General features: G+C 40.2%; 1 protein-coding gene across 8 annotated transcripts in view; it reads right to left on the reverse strand.

The window, feature by feature from the left end:
- mib2 (MIB E3 ubiquitin protein ligase 2) overlaps positions 1-23,076 on the reverse strand; it is a 229,932-nt gene that overhangs the window by 122,383 nt on the left and 84,473 nt on the right. For all 8 annotated transcript variants that reach the window (XM_072586015.1, XM_072586016.1, XM_072586021.1 and 5 more), the window contains one exon: positions 11,972-12,143. In XM_072586015.1, the coding sequence (XP_072442116.1) occupies positions 11,972-12,143 (172 nt within the window). The remainder of the gene's footprint in view (positions 1-11,971; positions 12,144-23,076) is intronic.

Here is a 23,076-nt window from a genome sequence, read left to right on the forward strand (position 1 = left end):
GCCCTGGTCTCAGGCTCCAATTACTGATATGTTAAAGTCCTTACCGTCACTGACAATATGAAATGTCTGAAAAGGGTTAAACTGTCTTGCCCGGTCAGCAGGCTATTGTATGCAAATACCAAGAGCCTCTGCATAACCAGTCAAAAATATTAATCACAAATCCATTTTAGGTCTACTTTGAGGCAAAAGTGCATCCATTCCATTCAAAATATGAAAAGACTGCCAGTCATTGTAGAAACCTGGCTGACTAGTGAAGCATTTTCACCTGACAAAAATTAAACATTAATATTTAATGCCATTGCCTCAAACATATAAACAATAAATGAGTAGAAGCACGAATTTCCAAATAAAAATAGGATCCCATTAAGGCAATTATTTATGGGAGAGAATATGGTTCATACCAACAAATTTATATTAAATCGAATGCAATGCAAAGAGAGATTAGATCAGCTAAACAAAAGCTTGATCAAATAGCTGGTTTCAATGAGTGCCTGAGGTGGTGGTAGGGAATCTGTAATGAGATGTAGATAGGTTAAATAAGTAGGCAAAATGCTGGTAGAAGGTGTATAATGTGGGTAAATAAGAACTTGTCCACTTTAGCAGGAAGAACAGAAGAGTGGTACATAATTTCAATGTTGCCAGTCTACTGACCTATGGAGGTACAGTGCAATCAGGGGGCCCTGGTACATGAATCACAGTAAGTTAATACATAGGTACAGCAAGTAATTAGGATGGTAAATGGAATGTTAATATGTCTTGCAAAGGCAATGGAACATAAAAGCAGGGGAAGTTTTACAGCAGTTGTACAGCATGTTGGTAACTCCAAATCCCAATGATTGTGAATACTGTCTCCTTATTTGCAAACAGATCCAACTTTGTTAGTTCAGAAAAGTTCACTTGACTCATTGCTGAGAGGTGGTGTTTACCATACAAGGAAAGGTTGGACAGGCTGAACCTGAATCCATTGGTTTAGAAGAATTAGAAGTGAAACTGCTGAAACACAAGATCCCGAGGGACTTTGCAGCACAGACATGAGGAGGATCTATTTTTGGGAGGGAGATTAGACTGGGGGACATTTTAAGAATAGAAGATTAAACTCAAGATGAAGAGCAATACTTTCTGACATTTGTTAGTTGTGGAGGCAAAAATTAAATAGATAAGGAAATCAAAACGGGCTTGAATGGTGCATGCGCCTCTGTTCATGAGGTGGGGTGAAGGAGGGGAGGGGAGGAGTGGGTAAAAACTGAGGAATGAGGAGGGAGGGAGGGAGAAAATGGGTTAAAGGGGAGGAGAGAAGAGCAAGAAAGAATGAGAGAGGGGTGGGGAGGGAAGAAAGGGGAGAGCAAAACACCCAGCTAGAGGCAAAATTATATCACTTCTGGCTCTGCAAGTAGTGCTGTGTCATTAATACACTTCATACTTGCCATGTTCTTACCTCTAGTTTTTCACTCCTACATGTACACCTACATATTTGATGGTGAACTCAGCTCAGACAATCACAAAGGCCAACCTCACTCTATAGAATCCATCTACCATGCCCACTGTCAAGGAAAGGCAGCCAGCATTCTCAAACCTCTACCATTGGGAAGAAGGTACAGAAGCCTGAACACATGTACCAGCCCATTTCGAAACAGTTTCGACCCTACTGTTGTTAGAATACTGAATGGACTCAAACTCTTAGCATTTGCCTGGACCTGTATTTCTGTTTTGCCTCTGTTTACCTATTATTTACTTAGCTATGCTATTTAACTATGTGATCAGCCGATATTGCTCACAAGACAAAGCTTTGTACAAGCTGTGCCTTGGTACATGTGACAATAAATTCAATCAAACATGGAGTTCTGGGAGAGATGAGCATGAACTTGTGAAACTGCAGCATGTTCACACTTTGGAGATGAAAGGGAGTTTGGATATGGAGCAGTAACTGCAAAAGATGGAGAAGTCACACTACCTAGACATTTTTCCAACTATTTGAAAAAAGGATGTACATCGCCATTCATTTCCACAACATCAGATTCTATTCAGAAAGTGGGTAACCCAAAGAATTGGCCATAGAACTAGTTATCAAGTGTTAGGAAGTAGTTTAATTGTGTTACATTGGGAAAATTAAACTGAATTATAACTGCCTGATACAAGTGGATCTTGCAAGATTTGGCAATGCAGAGATTAACATTAGAAAAAAGTTGATTATGATGTTCTACCCAGAGCGGGAAAGAAAAATGTCAAAGAACACTGATCTCTGTTAAGGGAAATTAAAGGAAATGAACAATAGATAATGATGAAAAGAGATGCCCTGAAGTTATCATCCAGTTAAAGATAGATCAGACTATTCAAAACAGTCATGAAGTCAATACACTGGCAAAAAGGAAATCTCAAAAGTAAAAATCACAGAAGGTTGTATCAAAGAACATTATAAAATATACATTTTCCACTAATAAAGAAGATGGCACAGCAAGACTGGAGGGTGTCAGAAGACAGGCAACTGAACCCCTGGGAGGAACTGATGTTAATTGTATTTTGAATGCAGGGATAAAAATAAAAGAACCTGGATAAAAAAAGCCTCTGCTTTTTTTTTTAAATTTAAAGAAAGGCTTCAAGCAAATTTGGACACAACTCCCGAGAGAAATCCAAGAGTAAATGTTGTCTTAGTGATCAAGGATGGAAATAAAATTCTTAAATGCTCAGGATAAGTTGATTCCAGAGAGCGCGTGAGTACTTGTCGTCCTAAAGGGAAACTGGATAACTCCATGAGCAAGAAAGAACCAGAAGGATTAGCCTGAAAACAAAAAATGCTGGAGATCTCAGCGGGTCAGACAGCATCCATGGAGCGAAAGCAAGCTAATGTTTAAGCCTAGATGACTGTTTATCAGAGCTGACGTGAATTGCAGAGGAGCCAGCATTTAGCTCTGGTGAAGTGTCATCTAAGACTCAAAATGCTAGCTTGCTTTCTATCCATGCTGAGATCCCCAGCATTTTTTAGTTTTCAGTGTGGATTTGAGCATCTGCAGTAATTTGCTCTTAGAAGAATTGGCCATTAGGTTAGATATGAAAGGGGGTTCATGTGAAACATAAAACACTAGCAAAGACGTGTAGGGCTAAATGGACTGTTGCTGTGATTTAAATTCAATGCACATCTCTGGAGGTATTCAGAGACCTTCATGGAATTATTACATGAAAGTTACTCATTTTCTAAGTCATACAGATCTCCCTCATACACAATGACAGGAGTTGAAACAGATAAAAGTAGTAAACCCTTCATGGTCTTTATCTTGTGGTTCAAGTCTCAGAAGAAGGGAGTACATCAGAGACTCAACCACCATTGCACGTAGCAACTTGGTAAGCTTCTCAGCCAATGTGCTTTCTAATTACATTCTTCCACTCCAACTCCTGCCATTTGACAGAGCTCCAGCAAGTAACATCACAGATGGGCTAAAGATGTTCAAGAAATAAAACTATTATTCAGTTCTGATAATACTTCCTCTCAAGTGAAGATGCATCATGCAAAAGAGAGAATTGAGAAATAGCTAAAGAAAAAAAACATAGGGTTTTTATATTTGAAACAAATGCCTTCTGTGCAAATGACACTTTGCTCCCAAATGATGAGCCTGTAGAATTTATATCAGCTATGTTAATCTGTGGGTGTGCACATTGTTTAATGCCTTCATACTTCTTTACCACACTTATCATTAATTCAGTTTGCAATAACGGTCAGTGAAACAAAAAAGTGAAAGTAAATGCTAAAGAGAAAATAAAACTGCTAAAGACCACATTTCTGAAGTAACTAAAATTATAAATTAGTGAAGATTTTTATCAAAAACTCTTCCCACATCCACAGAAAAACAAATGCAGATATTTAGTATTTATTTGCTAAAATTTCGAGGTTGGTTCCCATTTTAGCACAAAATAGTGCAGGGGGCACCAAAATTAAAACAGAAAATGTTTATATAACTCAGGTGATGAACAGCTAGAATGAATGATAAACTAATAGAATGCTGAGATTGTGCACTAATTATGTTCACTGTCCTAGCTCTGCAGCCTCCTACTACCCTGGTGGGTTTTTTTACTTCCTCCACTTGCCAACAGCCCTGTCTAGTCACAAAGTGCAGCAAAAACCAAAGAAAATAAAGAAAGGCTTGCATTTATTTAGTGCCTTTCAAAACTACCAGCCATCTTCAAATATTTTACACCTAATGAAGTACTTTTAAAGTGCAGTTGCTATCATAATGCAGGAAGTACATCAGTTAATTTGTGCTCAGCAAAATCCCATAAATGACAACAGCTAGACAAACTATCATTGAGATATGCTGATGGAGGGATTAATATTGGCGAAAATGCTGGCAATAACATTCCCCTCCATCCCCTACATTCCTCCCCCCCACCCTTTCTTTGAATACTGCCATAGGATCTTTCATATCTACTAGAACAAACAGATAAAGCCTTGGTAGAACATCTCAGCACGAGATGGCACTTCTGACAGTACAGCTCATCCACAGTAATGTCAGCTTTGGTTTTTGTGCTTAAGTGTTGGAGTGGGATTTGAACTCTGAACCTTCTGATTCAGAGGTAGCTGTGCTACCCAGTTAAGGCCAACACACAAACAACCACAGAAATGACCATGAATCAACAGTTCCAACAGTCTGACATTTTAAAACTGCCTTGATCCAAAACCACACATTTTTGCGAGACCTATTCATTCAGCTCTAATCCCAAAATGAATACTAAAAACGTAAATATTCATTAATGCCCAATTAGTAAAATCAATCCGAAAAGACCATTCACTGTGCTAAAATGTTGGGGCATGCAAAGCTAAATGCATAGGGGAAAATAAACAAACATACTTCACCCTGTGTACCTATAATCACAAATTAATTGAAGACTCCTGTTTATCTCCTTTTAAGTATGGAATATATCATACAGAGAATAGGAATCAAGTTAATTTCTTCAGTGTGCATAAACAGTGCAAAGCCTCCTCGATCATTAACATAATATCTGCATATAGCAAAAGCTTGGCTCTCCATGTTAACGCAGTGAAAATGGCCAATACCAAATCCTTCAGAATACTGTGTCAAAGTAACATTAATACATCATTCCCCTCTACATTTTATCTCAATTTCATCTGGCTACCAGAATTGCCAGTTCCAGAGTTTATTTTCTTCCTTCTCAATGACAGAAAAACAGCCGGTCTGCAAAAGTGCGATTAACTGCAGTCTTGACAGACATAACAAGCTTTTCCACCATCTCCAGGATAAAATAGCTCCGATCACCTCGAACAGACGATAAACAAGCACGTGCAGTTCATATCTGACACGGACAGCCTCCGACCCCTTTTCACAGTGGATGAGCGGTTCCAAATGCAGCCCAAACCCTTTTAATAAATAGCTTTAATTCTTTTTAATGATTATTTCTAAATATTCAGTTATAAAGGCCTTTAAAGACACAGGTATTAAAATATGTCCCGTCATTTGCCAAATAACCTTTATAAGAAACATTGGCCAAAAATGCAGCACCATTAATTTTTTTACTTAAGAGTTTATTTTATGACTGCTCCAAAGTAGAATTTAAGGCAGGGAACATCACTACCCAGCTTCCAGTTAATGTGGCTCTGATATCTACCAGCGCACATAATGCCCCTACAATCCCAATAGAGTCAATATGATGCCAACTTGGCAATTGCACTGGAGACTGCCATTCAGTTTATTCAAGGTTAATCCCAATTTTCCACATGCACATGAACTCAGCTACTGGCATGAAACTGTGATCTGGCATTTACTTTTAGGAATTTGTAATTTTCAGAGGGTGGGGAAAGAGGGTTGAATTTCACCACAGTCTTGGCATGAGCCAATTACATGTATAAGGTTGTCTGAGGAGTTCAACTTTGATTGTTCAAAGACAAAATGGTCAACTACTAAATCCCTGTCCACTATGCTCGTCCTCCAGAGTTTCAGTTTCAGCTGTGCAAGCAAAGGCATTATCAACTTATAGCTGCTTCCATTTCTGAATGATGGGAGGACACAAGGCTTTGGACAGCAACTGATTGGCTATCTGCCTCAAAATTTATTAACTAAATGCATGGTAAGTGTGAACAAAACATTGAGAAGTTGTTGTCGTAGGAAATAATAACAAGGTGTTACCTGTCCCTCTTCTATTATATCTAACTGCTCGATTTCATTTAAAGGACAGATCTGCCGGATCCATGAAAACATTTGGCTTTGTGGCAGGTGTGGACTTTGCACCCTTTAAAAATTCCCCTTCCATTCCTGGTGCTATGATGAGCCGATAGCTCTGGGAACCAGCCATACACACGCAACTGACTCCAACCTAAGAGAGAGTTACGCTCAGGCCAAGACCATGCTGAAACCCCACTCCAGCTTGTTCAGGTGGGAGAACAAAAAAATCCTGGAACCCACAATCTGGAAAGGATATTCAGCAGAAGCAGAACTCAACATACTCCAACAGAAAGTTGTATTGATAGTAGACAGAGATGCAGTCCTTCGAGGTGAAAGGTAGCATATTGTTGGGAAACATTATAAACACAAGTATTAAAACAATTTTTGAATGCATAGCTTTTGATCATTATGATAAAAGACCATTATTTTCTATATGTAAGATGTTGATCTTGGCTAGGTTCAAAATAGATGTATTAGGGTTACTAGTTACACAGACACTAATTCTCCAAGTCAGCTACATAGTTAAGAACAATATTGGGTGTCTGAAAAATGTTCATCTACACATGCAACAACAGAAAATGGAGCTGCAGTTTGCTCAGAATCTTCTGCTTTGAAATAATGTAGCATTAGAAATTTTCAAATTATTTCTAAATTTTTAAAAAATTCAATATTGGGAAATAGGCAATTTCAAGTCACATACATCTATTACACTATCACAATTATCTAGAACAAATGTATTTCGTCTAACCACCTGATCGGTCGAACTAGTATATGCTTCAAGCACAGAGGCTTCAACTGTACAATAATCTAACAGCAGGGCTCTTAGCACAGTGGTACTATTTCCATTTCTGAGTCAGAAGGCGTGGGTTCAAGTCCCACCTGATCTCGAAGCATGTAATAACACCATTGAATAGATTGCTTAGAAACATCTACAGCATTCCAATATTAAACCATATGTAATTGAGCTATAAAACAATGTAGCAACAATTTGATGACATCACACAGGCAAAGCTGGCCTTATTTGACACCAACAAACATGCACAGATGTAACAGATTTCTCTACTCCATACCTAGGTCAATTATAATCAACATAACACAGCATTAAGATTTACTAACTCAGCATAGACTAAGATTAAAACTGAGATCCTCCTATCTATCTAGCCCATTTACTCACTGAGAATAATACAGATACAACTCTTGCACTAGAGGTAAGTGCTAGGATCAGTAGCAGCAACATTTGAGTATGGTAGCACAAATTATCAAAAGGTCCTTAAATTTTACTGAAGGAAGGACCATGTTCTCTATACTTAATTTCTATTTTCACTGTTTCTGGGGTAAAATTCATGGATGAACTCTCAAAGCAAGACTTTAAAGCTGTGGACAAGATGCGCTCAATTGCTTTTTCCAGTGCTGCAATCATCCTATGATTTGCACTGTAAGCCTGCTCTTACCCAATTTCATGCACTTACAAGCAGAGGGTAAAGAGCTGAGCCATTGCCAAAGGCAATGCAGTCAAACTTAGCGCCCAAAAACTATTCCCAATTTATATTTGACTCAGTACTAACCAAGAAAAGAATGCAGACTAGGACATCATGGTTCAATGGTTTTTACCAGACCGTTTCATTAATGTTCAGTTCTCAAAATAACTCCTTATTCAATGAGAAGCCCTTGCACAAGTCAGCTTTCAGGTTCACAAGTGTAGCTAATAGTTCTTCATGAAGCATACACTCTAATATGATCTTTGCTCCTTTTGCAGTATTTATCCTTTAATGAAGATTTAACTTTTAATAAAAGATGGTCACTAAGCAAACTAAAATCTGTCGCTGGCATTTCTGATTTGCAGGCTTAATTAGCAGGAAGGTTACTGCACAAAATACAATAATTTCAAAAGCGGTACAAACATTATGCTGAAATTGTCTTCACATCAGAATGCTTGGTTACATTTTGGAACAAAAGCATGTTGAAATGTGAAAGCTGATGACACTTATCTGGGTTAGATTAACCTACTGGAATTTGAAACATCTTGACTTTTCATTTAGCTTTCAGACCCACAAGTTTAATCTTACAGCACTACCATCTTAGACATGTAATCCTTAAGTCCGATATACCAAAATGACAGTCATTTATGATGTTCACATAGTGTTTCATCATTTAATGTTTTACTGGAGACCCAAATTAACTATTAGGCCTGATTAATAGCATTTTTAAATGATGATGATGATCAGATTTGTCAGGAGAACTTTTGTAAAAAGATGTTGCTGCAATTTAGAAAAGACTGTAAAGAGGTTAGTTTGTCTAGTCTATTCTTGAAAACATAAAATTGAGAGTACACAAAAAGAGGGGCAACACGTAAATCCTGACTGTGTATCTTAATATTAGATTAACTCACTCACACTTGCTGTGTGTCAAATAAATTTATACAAAGGGATCTGCCCTCTCCAGGCAAAAGGAATACATCAAAACATTGATGACTATATTTATTTTTAAAATGTGCAATGTAGATGAGATGGGTTTGGAGTAAATGCAGTCTTGCATTGCAGATCTTAAGAATAATCAAAAACACGGGGGTTATTTAACAGCCCATCATGCATCTACCATGCACGGTGGCACAGTGGTTAGCACTGCTGCCTCACAGCGCCGGAGACCCGGGTTCAATTCCCGCCTCAGGCGACTGACTGTGTGGAGTTTGCACATTCTCCCCGTGTCTGCGTGGGTTTCCTCCGGGTGCTCCGGTTTCTTCCCACAGTCCAAAGATGTGCAGGTCAGGTGAATTGGCCATGCTAAATTGCCCGTAGTGTTAGGTAAGGGGTAAATATAGGGGTATGGGTGGGTTACGCTTCGGCGGGTCGGTGTGGACTTGTTGGGCTGAAGGGCCTGTTCCCACACTGTAATGTAATGTAATCTAATCTAAACTTCTCAATCAATTAGAACTAACTTGTCAGTCATCAGCACTCCTTTTCTCATGCAGTACAAGTTGCTGCTTGCTTTTAAATTCTTGAATCTGTCCTAAACGCATAGCAAAAACTCCAACGGTGTCTCTCTTTTTTTCAGCAATACTCAATTTCAACAATACCATGACAGCCAGCTCTATTACTGAAGTAGTCCAGCACCGGGTCAGCTGCACCAGTGCTACATTCTTCAGGTTGCAACAACATACCTTTGACAACAGGGACTTATGGAAAATTAACAAAGGTTCTAAACTATAAAGCTTTGAGTTGACCAACCTCGGCTGCAGCAAAACTTGATCATCTACTAACACCACAGTAAGACCCACAACAGTTTCTAGTAGCAATGCCTATGTTGAATCCTGGGGATCAAACTAAAGGACCACCAGATTAATGTGGGTGTCCTCCATGAAGCCATGTCTGTATTACCACTGGGAGCTGAAAGCGGTCAACTACTTGGCATAATACCCCCGGATCCATTGAGTTATAAGGTATATTGAGACTCAGTGACTCAACTGGGAAGTGGAACAGCAGCAGACCAGGAAGGAGAAGAAAGCTAACCTGGGGCTGCAAGTTCCAGTGCCCATGTTTTCCCTCAGGGAGAAACTTGAGAATTCAAAATGGGACTCCTCAGTCATCCAACCTAATAGACATCCTCCTCAATCCAGTGGGTCTGTCAATTGATATCCATATACAAAGCCCTGTCTTCTGCAAGCAACAGGAATATGCCCAGGCATTGCACATCTTAAGACTAATCAAAAACATGGGGGTTATTTAACAGCCTATCATGCATCTACCATGCAACTTCTCAATCAATTAGAACTAACCTGTCAGTCATCAGCACTCCTTTTCTCATGCAGTACAAGTTGCTGCTTGCTTTTAAATTCTTAAATGTGTCCTAAACACATAGCAAAAGCTCCAAGAGTGTCTCTTTTTCAGCAATACTCAATTTCTGTACCAAATGATTAATCATTGATTGGAGAGATTCAAACAAAGAATTGTCAGACAGTTGACATGGCTGATTAGAAATTGTTGATATTGAGAACAGTGAAGGGTCAAACAGAATTCTCTGCAAATGCAGGTGCAACAATTCAGCCACTTACAATATCTACATGCAGCATAGAAAGGAAAAGTTGGATACATCAGGAGTTGGAGGGAACAGATGAAGTTAAATAACTCTTAGATCTGGATGGAACAGTAACCAAATACTGTAATACAAACTAAAACTCAAGTTGAGTATTGCAAGAGAACTACGTCAGCTTTCAGACTTTAAATGACAGTAACAGATCATTCAAACTTTACTTCATTAGGATATAGAGTTGAAAAATGTGGTGCTAGAAAACACAGCAGGCCAGGCAGCATCCGAGGAGCAGGAGAATCGACGTTTTGGGCATAAACCCTTTTTCAGGAATTCCTGAAGAATGGCTTATGCCCGAAATGTCGATTTTCCTGCTCCTCAGATGCTGCCTGACCTGCTGTGTTTTCCAGCACTACATTTTTCAACTCTGGCCTCCAGCATCTGCAGTCCTCACTTTTTCCCTTCATTAGGATATAAGCTAATAACTATTGTCAGGTAGCTGCTATTCTTTATTTTATGGATATTTATTCGCAAAGGTAAATGAAAAAAGAAATTCTCTTTCTCTTTCCATCCTTAAGATCAGTGTTATGCTCAGAACATTCACCCTTTGAAAAATCAAATTGCTACCATTCATCTGAGAATGTAAGCTTGCTGTGGAAGTAGATTTAATGATGACGGGACAAACATACTTTACAACAGGCAACAGGATAGGGATCAAGAATAGGAAACCCTCCTGGACCCTGACAGACTAGAAGTCCTCCTGGTTAATGTAAGCAAGCACTCATCAACAAGAATGTGCAGGAGCCATTTCCTAAATTCTCTTCTCAGCAAACGTGATACTGAAAGCAAGAAATGGCTGACCTCATTTTTGATGGATGCAAGGCCATTGACAAAGCAACTGAGTCCTTTATCGGTCAGGGCATTGAGTATAGGAGCTGAGAGGTTGTGTTGCAACTGTACAGGACGTTGGTAAGGTTATTCTTGGAAAACAGCATTCAATTCTGGTCTCCCTCCTATAGGAAGGATGTTGTGAAACTTGAATGGGTTCAGAAAAGATTTACAAAGATGCCGCTAGGGTTGGAGGGTTTGAGCTATATGGAGAGGCTGAATAGTCTGGGGTTTTTTGCCCCTAGAGCAATGGAGGCTGAGGGATGACCTTATAAAGGTCTATAAAATGATGAGGACATGGATAGGGTGAACATCCAAGGTACATTCCCAAAAGTAGGGGAGTCCAAAACTAGAAGCATAGGTTTAAGCTGACAGGGAAAAGATTTAAAAAGGACACAAGGGGTATTTTTTTCAAGCAGAGGGTGGTTCATGTATGGAATGAGTTACTAGAGGAAGTGATGTCGTCTGCTACAATTACAACATTTAAAGGGCATCTGGATGGGTATGCAAATAGGGAGGGCTCAGAGGGGGGATATGGGCCAAGTGCTGGCAAATGGGACTATATTAATTTAGGATACCACCTCAACATGGAAGAGATGGACCAAAGGGTCTGTTTCCATGCTGTACATCTGTGACTCATCTCAATTTTAACATGGGGCAGACAAGAAAACTGGTCTGCAGTCCCTACATGACACATTACAACATCTGTAAATTCAAGACAACTGCGATATTGGAGCAAATGCACTAACCACCTTTAGCTTTGTACAATACAAAGATGCAAAATAAATTTCAGTCTTGCCAGTAATATCACATCCCATGAAACAACGAAAAGAATTTGTATTTGTGGTACTGTCATTCAAGTAAAGAGGAATTGAGATAAAGTAGTTACTTACGCTTGAGAATGTGCTGTCTCATAGCGCTCAAATGGATGAGTAAGGTCATGCTTGTTGATCATGTAACATTGTGTGCACAGGTCATAATCAAAACAGACTTGACATTTCCATCGCATCCCCATGATCCCATGTTTCTTGCAGCAGTCACAGATTATGTTTGGATGACGCACACCTAAAATGAAAAGACAAAAATCTCAAACATCTTTTGAAAATCTATCTATTAAACCCTCAACCTGTTAACATTGTTACATCCCCAGTTCATTCAAAACAAGAAGTAATCCTATCGTTGCAAGAACTGTTAAGCAGAATATGCAGAATCTGAAATCTGAAGGAAAAAAAAAAGAAAATGTTAGAAACACTCAGCAGGTCAGGCAGAGTGCATTCACATTTCAGGTCAATAATCTTTCATCAAAATTAGGAAATGAGAGAGCAAGAAGTAGGTGGAAACTGAAGTCTGTGCTCAGATGGGAAGGCAAGAGGGAGAAATGACAAAAGAACCAGTCTTCAGAACTAACATCCCACTCCCCTTCTCACCACATATATCCTGTGCTTGCTGGAAAGGTAACAGCTGTCCTTTTACTTTCTCTCTCATCATTTAAACCCCAAACCCGCCTTCCAGGTAAAGCAGTGATTTACATGTATTTCCTCTAATATTTGCTGCTTACAATGCAATCACCTCCCCATTGGGGAAACCAAACTCAAAGCAGGTGGATACTTTGCGAACCACCCTTATTCAGTTCACAAGCATAACACTGAGCTTACAGTGGCTATGATGTCAAGGACTGTCATTCTTCCCTCCACCCTTGAATTCAGCTCTTTTGTCCATGTTTGATCCAAGACTGTAGTGAGGTCAGGAGCTGAGTGGCCCTGCCAGAACCCAAACTGCACGTCACGGAGCAGGTTATTGCTGATCAGGTGCTGCTTGATATTCCTGATGAAGGGCTTTTGCCCGAAACGTCGATTTCGCTGCTCTTTGGATGCTGCCTGAACTGCTGTGCTCTTCCAGCATCACTAATCCAGAATCTGGTTTCCAGCATCTGCAGTTATTGTTTTTACCTTGCTGCTTGATAGAACTGTTGATGACCCCTTCCATCATTTCACTGATGATCGAGAGGGGCAGGAACTGACCAGATTGGACTTGCCCTACTTTGTGTGTACAGGAGATAATGGGCAATTTTCCATATTGTCAGGTAGATGTCAGTGTTGTAACTACACTGGAAGAACTTGGCTAGGGAAGTAGCAAGTTCTGGAACACATATCTTCAATACTATTGCTACAATATTGTCAAGGCCCATAGCTTTGGCCTCTAACGGTTGCTTGATATCACATGCAGTGAATCAAATTGGCTGAAGACTTGTACTGGAGAAAGCTGAGCTGGATCACCCATTTGGCTCTTCTGGTTGAAGTTTGCTAGAAATGCTTGCACGCTGATACATTGGTCTCTTCCATCGTTTGGGGGGGGGGGGGGGGGGGGGGGGGGGTTAGTGGGAGAGATATGTGTGGACCTCTTCCTCCAATGAGAGGTTTAATTGTCCATGATCATACAGGACTGAATGTGACAGGATTGCAGAGGTTAGGAGATTTGTGTGTGGGATTACTTCATGATGATGCAACCGCAAACATATTCAATGGGAGAAGTAAAACAGATACCTTCAAAATCTGGACTGGGGCCAGGCAAAGCTGTGCAATAACCTCCACACGATCTACAATCTATCTTACAACACTTTAATCCCACTTGCATCTGCGCCAAAAATTAAACAGACTATAGAACCATCAGCTCCCAGTCTCTTCTGCTCACTGGTTTCCCCTTCCAAAGTCACAGTGCAAGTGGAGGGCTCTGGAGATGAGCACTGAAGCAAAAAGAGTAGCTTTGCTTTGTGGAAGGTGAGCTGTTAGCTGGAGAAGCAACATAGAGGTCAGAGATCCAGAGGCCCTAGGTCAGAAGGTTAGCAACAAGATGGAGAATGAGGGAATGGTGGAGGCAACTCCATTAAGGCATCCATAAGGTCATATTGACACACGTCAGCACTCCCAGCAAGAAGTGACTTTAAACCAAAACTCCCTACACTCATCAGGAATACGGGTCCCATTAACTGGTTGATATTAAAGCAGAACAAATTAAAACAGGGACGTACTGTATTTAGAAAGTAATTTGTCAGTTCAAAGTATTTTCACTCTATCTCCCTTGGAGTGTATTGTCACAGCAAGTGCAAAGGGTATAAGTAACTGAGCTCCAAAGCTCAATACACTGAAAACAACAGGAACTGGGTGATCCTAAGCCCACATCTACAGCCACTCCCTTTAGGGAAACATCTGTTCGAAACATCCCCACAGACTGGGGAAACCAAATGTACACAAAACAGGGCAGTATTTATACACTTAATAGTAAGGTCCTGGGACGTGTTGCTGAACGGAGACCTTGGATTGCAGGTTTATAGCTCCTTAAAAGTGGAGACCCAGTTAGATAGAACAGTGAAGGCGACATTTGGTATGCTTGCATTTATTGGTCAGTCATGGAGTATAGGAATTGCGGCTGTACAGGACATTACTTAGGCCACTTTTAGAATACTGGGTGCAATTCTGGTCTCCCTACCATAGGAAGGATGTTGTGAAATTTGAAAGGGTTTAGAGAAGAGTTACAAGAATGTTGCCAGGATTGGAGGGTTTCAGCTATATGGAGAGGCTGAATAGGCTGGGGCTATTTTCCCTGGAGCATCGGAATCCGAGGGGTGATGTTATACGGGTTTATAAAATCATGAGGGGCATGGATGGATAGGATAAATAGTCAAGGTCTTTTCCCTAGGGTGGGAGAGACCAAAACTAGAGGGCATTGGTTTGAGGTGAAAGGAGAAAGATATAAAAGGGACCTAAGGGGCAACTTTTTCATGTAGAGGGTAGTGCATGTATGAAATGAGCTTCCAGAAGAAGTGGAGGAGGCTGGTACAATTGCAACATTTAAAAAGGCATATGGATGGGTTTAGAGGGATATAGCCCAAATGCTCGCAAATGGGACTAGATTTACCTAGGATATCTGGTCAACATTGATGAGTTTGACTGAAGGGTCTGTTTCTGTGCTACACAGCTCTGTGAGACTCTATTCCTGTGTAACCAGCAGTGTGCAATGCTTCATCCAGAATTGCAGGTTTGAGATGCAACAATTCCAAATACAATTCAGATGTAGAGTTTTAGACCAGTTTGAAAGCAGCAAAGTGGCACAAAACCATGTTGTCTGAAGAGACAGCTGGACAGAGCTTCCACAACTGCAATCAGACTTCTCACTAGTGATCCCAAACATGATTTCAATAATGGCATCTAGTTTGTTTGTCATTGCACAAGGACTTACACATCTGCAATCCATGGTTATAAAAGACCTACTGGATGCCCTCAAAATGGGGATGCACAGACCCAAATGCAACATTTTTCTTCTTTTAGCTAGCTGCTCTACTGTTGTACAGTAGATACAAAAAAATTACAAGTAGTTAAATCTGCCCGCCTGCTTCAAATAGCTCAAACTATCATTTTTGGGCAGCGACTCAACAGTAACTAGAGGCCAAAACCCAGTATGCACAAGCATGCAGAGGACAGGGAAATAGGCAAAGTTGAAAATTGTATTTCTTTTGGTGGAATTAACATTCATGCAATGATAGGTTTGTGGTCAATTATACAGCAGATCCCAGAATGACATAAGCATTTTGCAACTTCATCTCTCTTTGACACGGGCAAGTTATTTTTATGGAAACTTGATACAGGAATCTAGAGGCCATTCAGATTATTTAAACTTTGGAAGGTATATATTTCCACTGTGAGCTCTAATATAAGCAAGCTCCAATATGAACTCAAACATAGGTCAAGGGAAATAGCAGGGAATGTTCAATCCAGTGGGACCTCCAGGAAGAGATGTGGCTCAATAGGCAACACTGCACACAATAGGCTGAGTCATAGATTGAAAATCAAAGACCATCCCACTATACAGACTTGATTCATTTTTGAAACTAAACTGGATGTGATCATATCAATACCATTCTGCATTGTTGGATACCAATATTTTGTTATAGAGTCAGAGTCATACAGCATGGAAACAGACTCTTCAGTCCAATTCATCCACCCCTACCAAACTAAATTAGTCCCATTTGCCTGTGTTTGGCCTAATCCTCTCTAAACCTTACCTATTCATGTACCTGACCAATTGTCTTTTAAATGCTATAAATGTACCTGCATCTACCATTACCTCTGGTAGTACAATTGTGTGGAAAAGCTGCCCCTCAGGTCCCTTTTCAATCTCTCTCCTCACCTTGTACACAATCCCTCTAGTTTTGAATGCCCCAACACTAGAACTGGCTCAAAAGTAGAAGACAGAGGGTGGTGGTGGAGGGTTGTTTTTCAGACTGGAGGCCTCTGAACAGTGGAGTGCCACAAGGATCGGTGCTGGGTCCTCAACGTTTTGTCATTTACATAAATGATTTGGATGAGAGTATAAGAGGTACAGTTAGTAAGTTTGCAGATGACACCAAAATTGGAGGTGTAGTGGACAGCAAAGAGGGTTACCTCAGATTACAACAGGATCTTGACCAGATGGGCCAATGGAGTTTAATTCAGATAAATGCGAGGTGCTGCATTTTGGGAAAGCAAATCTTAGCAGGATTTATACACTTAATGGTAAAGTCCTAGGGAGGGTTGCTGAACAAAGACCTTGGAGTGCAGGTTCATAGCTTCTGGAAAATGGAGTCGCAGGTAGATAGGATAGTGAAGGAGTTTGGTATGCTTTCCTTTATTGGTCAGAGTATTGAGGACAGGAGTTGGGAGGTCATGTTGGGGCTGTACATGACATTGTTTAGGCCATTGTTGGAATATTGCATGCAATTCTGATCTCCTTCCTATTGGAAAGATGTTGCGAAAAGGGTTCAGAAAAGATTTACAAGGTTATTGTCAGGGTTGGAGGATCTGAGCTACAGGGAGAAGCTGAACAGGCTGGGACTGTTCTCCCTGGAGCGTCGGAAGAAGAGGGGTGATCTTATTGAGGTTTACAAAATCCTGAGGGGCATGGATAGGATAAATAGGCAAAGTCTTTTCCCTGGGGTCAGGGAGTCCAGAACTAGAGGGCATAGGTTTAGGGTGAGAGGGGAAAGATATAAAAGAGACCTAAGGGGCAACCTCTTCACGCAGAGGGTGGTACGTGTATGGAATGAGCTGCCAGAGGATGTGGTGGAGGCTGGTACAATTGCAACATTTAAGAGGCATTTGGATGGGTATATGAATAGGAAGGGTTTGCAGGGATATGGGGCAGATGCTGGCAGGTGGGACTAGATTGGGTTGGGATATCTGGTTGGCATGGATGAGTTGGACCGAAGGGTCTGTTTCCATGCTGTACATCTCTATGACTCTAAAAAGATGTTCTTGTGTTACTGAATTCTGCTATCCAAACATGGCATTACTGCCTTAAAAACAATAACATTTGGATAGATTTGTTGTAATTATTTAAAGTTAGGTATGTTACCCATTAACAGAAGTAGAAAAAGAATGCATTAACTCAAAACAATCCAAAAGCCTGACATCAATCAGAAACCTAACTACCTTTCATATATCATGAATATTTAGATACCAAGTGTAACTGTATGAAAGTAGTTTCATAATTCAATTGTGAAATATTGATCCAGAAACGTGTGAGCTCATGAGTGTTTTCTCCATGGCTAAATAATGAGGTACCCAGGATGACAGGGTTCAAACCTCAAGGTAACGCGGTCACCTGACAAATAGGAACAGGAGACCAAGATACGACCAGATCACAGCAGTACGCAGGGATTACTCCACAGCTTGGCTGCAGAGTCAGGGATCGGGGCTGCAAATAAAGAAGGAAATAGGTAGGAGGGGGTGGAGGCAGCAGATACAAATTCCTTCATTTTGGGCTCAGACGAACCACTAAGCCAAGGTCCACATTCAGGTAAATTGAATACATTCCTGGTTGATGCCTGCTCCCATGCAAGTGCAGCCAGTCGGGTTTAAATCTTATAAGCAAAGGGGCTGCCAACAGACATTCAGCCCCTTATTGAATGTTTCAATGCCCATGTGGGCATTCAATGTGGGCATGTATTTTTATTTCCTTACTCAATACAGTGGGCATCACGTTTCCAGTCATTGAGACCATCACTATTTTTCTCATTTTTGGTTTGGAACTGAAAGTTGCAGTTGAGAACTGTACTTTATACAGCAGCTCATTTATGAAAAAATGATTGAACAAGATAAAGATGTTTGCTGCAGGGAACTGTTCTGGAAAGACAATGTAGGTTAATTACTGCTGTATGGATAGTGCGGGTGTTTCAGCCCTAAGCTATTGCTATGCTGAGGGATAGCAGCTAATTGGATGCTGAATCTGTTAGTCAAGGGAGAATGGGTGCTGAACAGCAAACTACAGCAAATGTTAGAAAACAGAGTGAACTGGTTCAGTGTGGATTTTGAGCAGCAGGCTTCCAGATTTTGTTCTGGAAGCTTCTAGATGGCGTTGCTTTTTGGTTTTGCACTCTCTAGTTATTAACCTGCTATTGACTTGTTGAAAATCGAGAAGAGAATACCAGTTCATAAGAAATAAATAAAAGTCTCTGAAGGTCTTTGGAAGCTGTTTGCATTGACCAGTGAACTTGGAATTCAAACAAGTTATATACAGTCCAAGTTGCTGTCATACAACCCATCATCCTGGAATTTTGACAAGGCTAGTTTCATTACTGAAACAGTTCCCAAACTGACAAATTACAATTCTTTTATTCTTTCTTAATTTATGCCTTACTTATACTGGTTTGTCTGCCAGTGAGAGTGGGAGCATATGATCAAAGAAATTTGGGCTTAAATCGTAGATATTAGTTAGATTGCCTTTTAGTTTATTTGTGTGCTAAAATTACCTTTTTAATAATAAATTGTTAAATTCTGTTCAAGTTGTAAACTTTGAGTCCACAATCTGTTATTTGTAAAGTCTGGTTAGGAACAACTGAGCAATATTGAGAGTCACTGAACATTTTCATTTCACTATGTTGCAAATCCAGTGATAGAGAGGCTGTCACTATCCATGTCATAACAGGCACAACCATGTATGGATGTGAATATAGGAGGTATGCTTAGTAAATTTCCACATGATACCAAAATAGGTGAGGTAGTGGATAGTGAAGAGGAATATCTCAGGGTACCACAGGACCTTGATCAGGGAGTGGCAGTTAGTTTAATTTAGATAAACGTAAGGTCAGAGTGTCAGAGATGTACAGCATGGAAACAGACCCTTCGGTCTAACCCGTCCACATAGACCAGATATCCCAACCCAATCTAGTCCCACTTGCCAGCACCCAGCACATATCCCTCCAAACCCTTCCTATTCATATACCCATCCAAATATCTCTCAAATGTTGCAATTGTACCAGCCTCCACCACTTCTTCTGGCAGCCCCACCCATACCCATACCACCCTCTGCATGAAAACGTTGCCCCGTAGGTTTCTTTTATATCTTTCCCCTCTCACCCTAAATCTATGCCCTCTAGTTCTGGACTCCCCAACCCCAGGGAAAAGACTTTGCCTATTTATCCTATCCATGCCCCTCAATTTTGTAAACCTCTATAAGGTCACCCCTCAGCCTCCGACACTCCAGGAAAAACAGTCCCAGTCTGTTCAGCCTCTCCCTATAGCTCAGATCCTCCAACCCTGGCAACATCCTTGTAAATCTTTTCTGAACCCTTTCAAGTTTCACAACATCGTTCCGACAGGAAGGAGACCAGAAATGCACGCAATATTCCAATAGTGGCCTAACCAATGTGCTGAACAGCTGCAACACGACCTCCCAACTCCTGTACTCAATACTCTGACCAATAAAGGAAAGTGTACCAAACGCCTTCTTCACTATCCTATCTACCTACGACTCCACTTTCAAGGAGCTATGAACCTACACTCCAAGATCTCTTTGTTCAGCAACACTCCCTAGGACCTTACTATTAAGTGTACAAATCCTGCTAAGATTTGCTTTCCAAAATGCAGCATCTCTCATTTATCTGAATTAAACTCCATCTGCCACTTCTCAGCCCATTGGCTCATCTGGTGAAGATCTTGTTGTAATCTGCAGTAACCCTCTACACCTCCAATTTTGGTGTCACCTGCAAACTTACTAACTGTACCTCTTATGCGCGCATCCAAATAATTTATGTAAATGACAAAAAAGTAGAGGCACCTGCACCGATCCTTGTGGCACAGCACTGAGGTGCTGCATTTTGGAAAGGCAAACCAGGGCAGGACTTATACACTTAAATGGAAGGACCATGGTGAGAGTGTTGCCAAGCAAAGAAACCTAGGGATACAGGTGCATAGTTCCTTGAAACTGGAGTAGCAGGTAGACAGGATGGTAAAGGCAGAATGTGGCACACTTGCTTTCATTGATCAGTGCATTGAGTAGAGGAGTTGGGAGGTCATGTTGTAGCTCTTCAAGACAGTGGTTAGCCCACTTTTAGAATATTGCATTCAGTTCTGGTTTCCCTGATATAGGAAACATGCTGTTAAACTTGAAATGGTTCGGAAAAGATTTCCAAGGATGTTACTGGGTTTGCAGGGTTTGAGCTATAGGAAGAGACTGAATAGGCTGAGGCTGTTTTCCCTGGAGCGTCAGAGGTTAAGGACTATTCTTAGAGTTTGAGAAAATCATTAGGGGCATGAATAGATTGAATAACTAATGTTTTTTTTTTAAACCAGAGTAGGAGAGTCCAAAACTAGAGGACATTGGTGTAAAGCGAGAGGGGAAAATTTTAAAAAGGGATCTGAGGGACACTGTTTTCATGCAGAGGGTGGTGTGTGTTTGGAATGAGCTGCCAGAGGACGTGATGGAGGCTGGCATTCAGTCAGTAAAACCTACAAAAGGTGGTTTTTAAAAGAGGTTCCACTGTTTTGACACAAACTATTCAGCTGTAAAGAGATAAAGGACCTGTATACTTTCGACTGGTGAAAGTCAATTTTAAAAAAGGTTAACAAATTTTACTTCTTAGCAAAGTTTTTATGCAAACTGAGAATGCCATTGCTGGGAAAGCTTCGTTTGGCAGAAATAAGTAAATAATAGCAATTACAACATTTAAAGGCATCTGGATGGATACATAAATAGGAAGGGTTTAGCAGGATATGGGTTAAATGCTGTTAAATGGGACTAGCTAAATTAAAGATATCTGCTGGGCATGGATGAGTTCCATCAAAGGGTCTGTTTAAGTCATGAACTCTTCAATCATATTCACAGTTTACATCCTAAGGTCTCCCCATACACTTGCTAGCAAAATAAACACTTTCATATTTTACATTGATACAACATTAATTTACAATTAAAACTAATGGGCAAATTCAAAATCAGTGTCATTATTTGTAGATTCTGGTTTGTTTATCACACATGTACATTCAAATATTAAATTACAACAGAACTATTTGAGATTATTTTTAACTTAACTCACAGGCTAAGAAATCTACAGGATCAGGTTGCACATTAGTTTTGCATCTAGCCAACAGACTGCTGGTATGCATAACTGCAGGGTGGCACCAATACTTAGTTTTCTGCCCAGCAAGTTAGGCTGAAATTGTGCCCATTATGACTATTACAACGTATGGAATATCTAAAGGGGAGTCTGAAGAACACATCTGCCAAGGTAGAATTTCTATCAAAACAGGCAACTGAATTCATTGACAGCTTAGACTTTATTCTTTTGCAGACATGCAATCAAAGATCTGACTCTTACCAGATTACCGAATGCAAACTACAGTACATTCAAGGGACAATCAGAATTAGGTTAATTCACAAGGAGCTGTTCTCACGTCAGACAAATGGCTCAGAGTTTATCCAACAAATACCTCAGTCAGGAAAGAACCCTGATCGGTGCTAAATTCACAAGAAAAGCAATAGTTTGCCTCTGCACTTCTAGGCACGGGTAAATCAGCCATCATCTTGAACTGAATACCATAGGAAATGCAAGTTAGCTTGATGTCAGATGAGGACAGTGTAGGGTTTTACTGTAATGTGACCTGCAGTCAAATACCTGTCTACAGAAGGGGACATAGGCAAAAATAAAAGCATCATGATCTCAAAGGAATAGTAATTATATCTACTCAAAGACAAATTTCAGTCAGTAAAACATATAAATGTGGCTTTTAAAAGTAGTTCCATTGTTCCAACACAAACTATTCAGCTGAAGAGATAATGGACCAGTATACAATCAACTAATGCAAGTCAATTTTAAAAAGGTTAAATTAACAACTTACTTCTTAGTAAAATCTTTATGCAAACTGAGAATGGCATTGGTGGGAAAGCTTTGTTTGGCAGAAATAAGTTTACAATATGATCTTTTTATATCTACAGAATAAAAACTAACATGGAAAGCCTTCCCTCTCAGGAACTAAAACAATAAAAAATTCATTTCACGCTTTCTCTCAGATTGAATTCAAGAAAAAAAACTTCACAGCCTTAGTGTCACAAAATAGTTTGTATCATCATAGAAATCTGGAAAAGTAGTCACTTGAAAGTAGAAATTGGGCCACTCCAAACTGATGCAAGGAGGCTAGTGATGGGCAATAAGGAAGTAACTGAAGAACTTAATATTTTACATCAGTCTTTACAGTGGAAGACAGGAGTAATATCCCAACAACTAAGAAGAGTCAAGGGGGCAGAGTTGAGTATGGTAGCCATTACAAATGAGAAAGTGCTAGAAAAGCAAAAAGGTCTAAAAATTGCTAAATCTTCTGGCCCCAATGGGCTACATCCCAGAGTTCTGAGGGTGGTGGCTGAGAAATAGCAGAGGCATTGGCTGTAATCTTCCAAAACTCACTGGAGTCAAGGAAAGTCCCAGATGATTGGAAAATCGCTGTTGTAACCCCTTTGTTCAAGAAACGATCAAGACAAAAGATGGAGGCCGGGACATTAAATGTCTTTAAGGAAGAGATTGATAATTCCTTCTGAGATTAAGAATTTAAGAGCTATGGGGAGTGTGCAGGTAAGTGGCATTGAAATGCCCATCAGCCATGATTGAACGGTGGCGTGGACTGGATGGGTCAAATGGCCTTATTTCCACTCCTATGTCTTATGGAAATGTAGGAAATACGGGAGCCAATTTATC

Source organism: Chiloscyllium punctatum, chromosome 16, assembly GCF_047496795.1.
Source record: "Chiloscyllium punctatum isolate Juve2018m chromosome 16, sChiPun1.3, whole genome shotgun sequence".
In the NCBI taxonomy this organism is placed as follows: domain Eukaryota; kingdom Metazoa; phylum Chordata; class Chondrichthyes; order Orectolobiformes; family Hemiscylliidae; genus Chiloscyllium; species Chiloscyllium punctatum.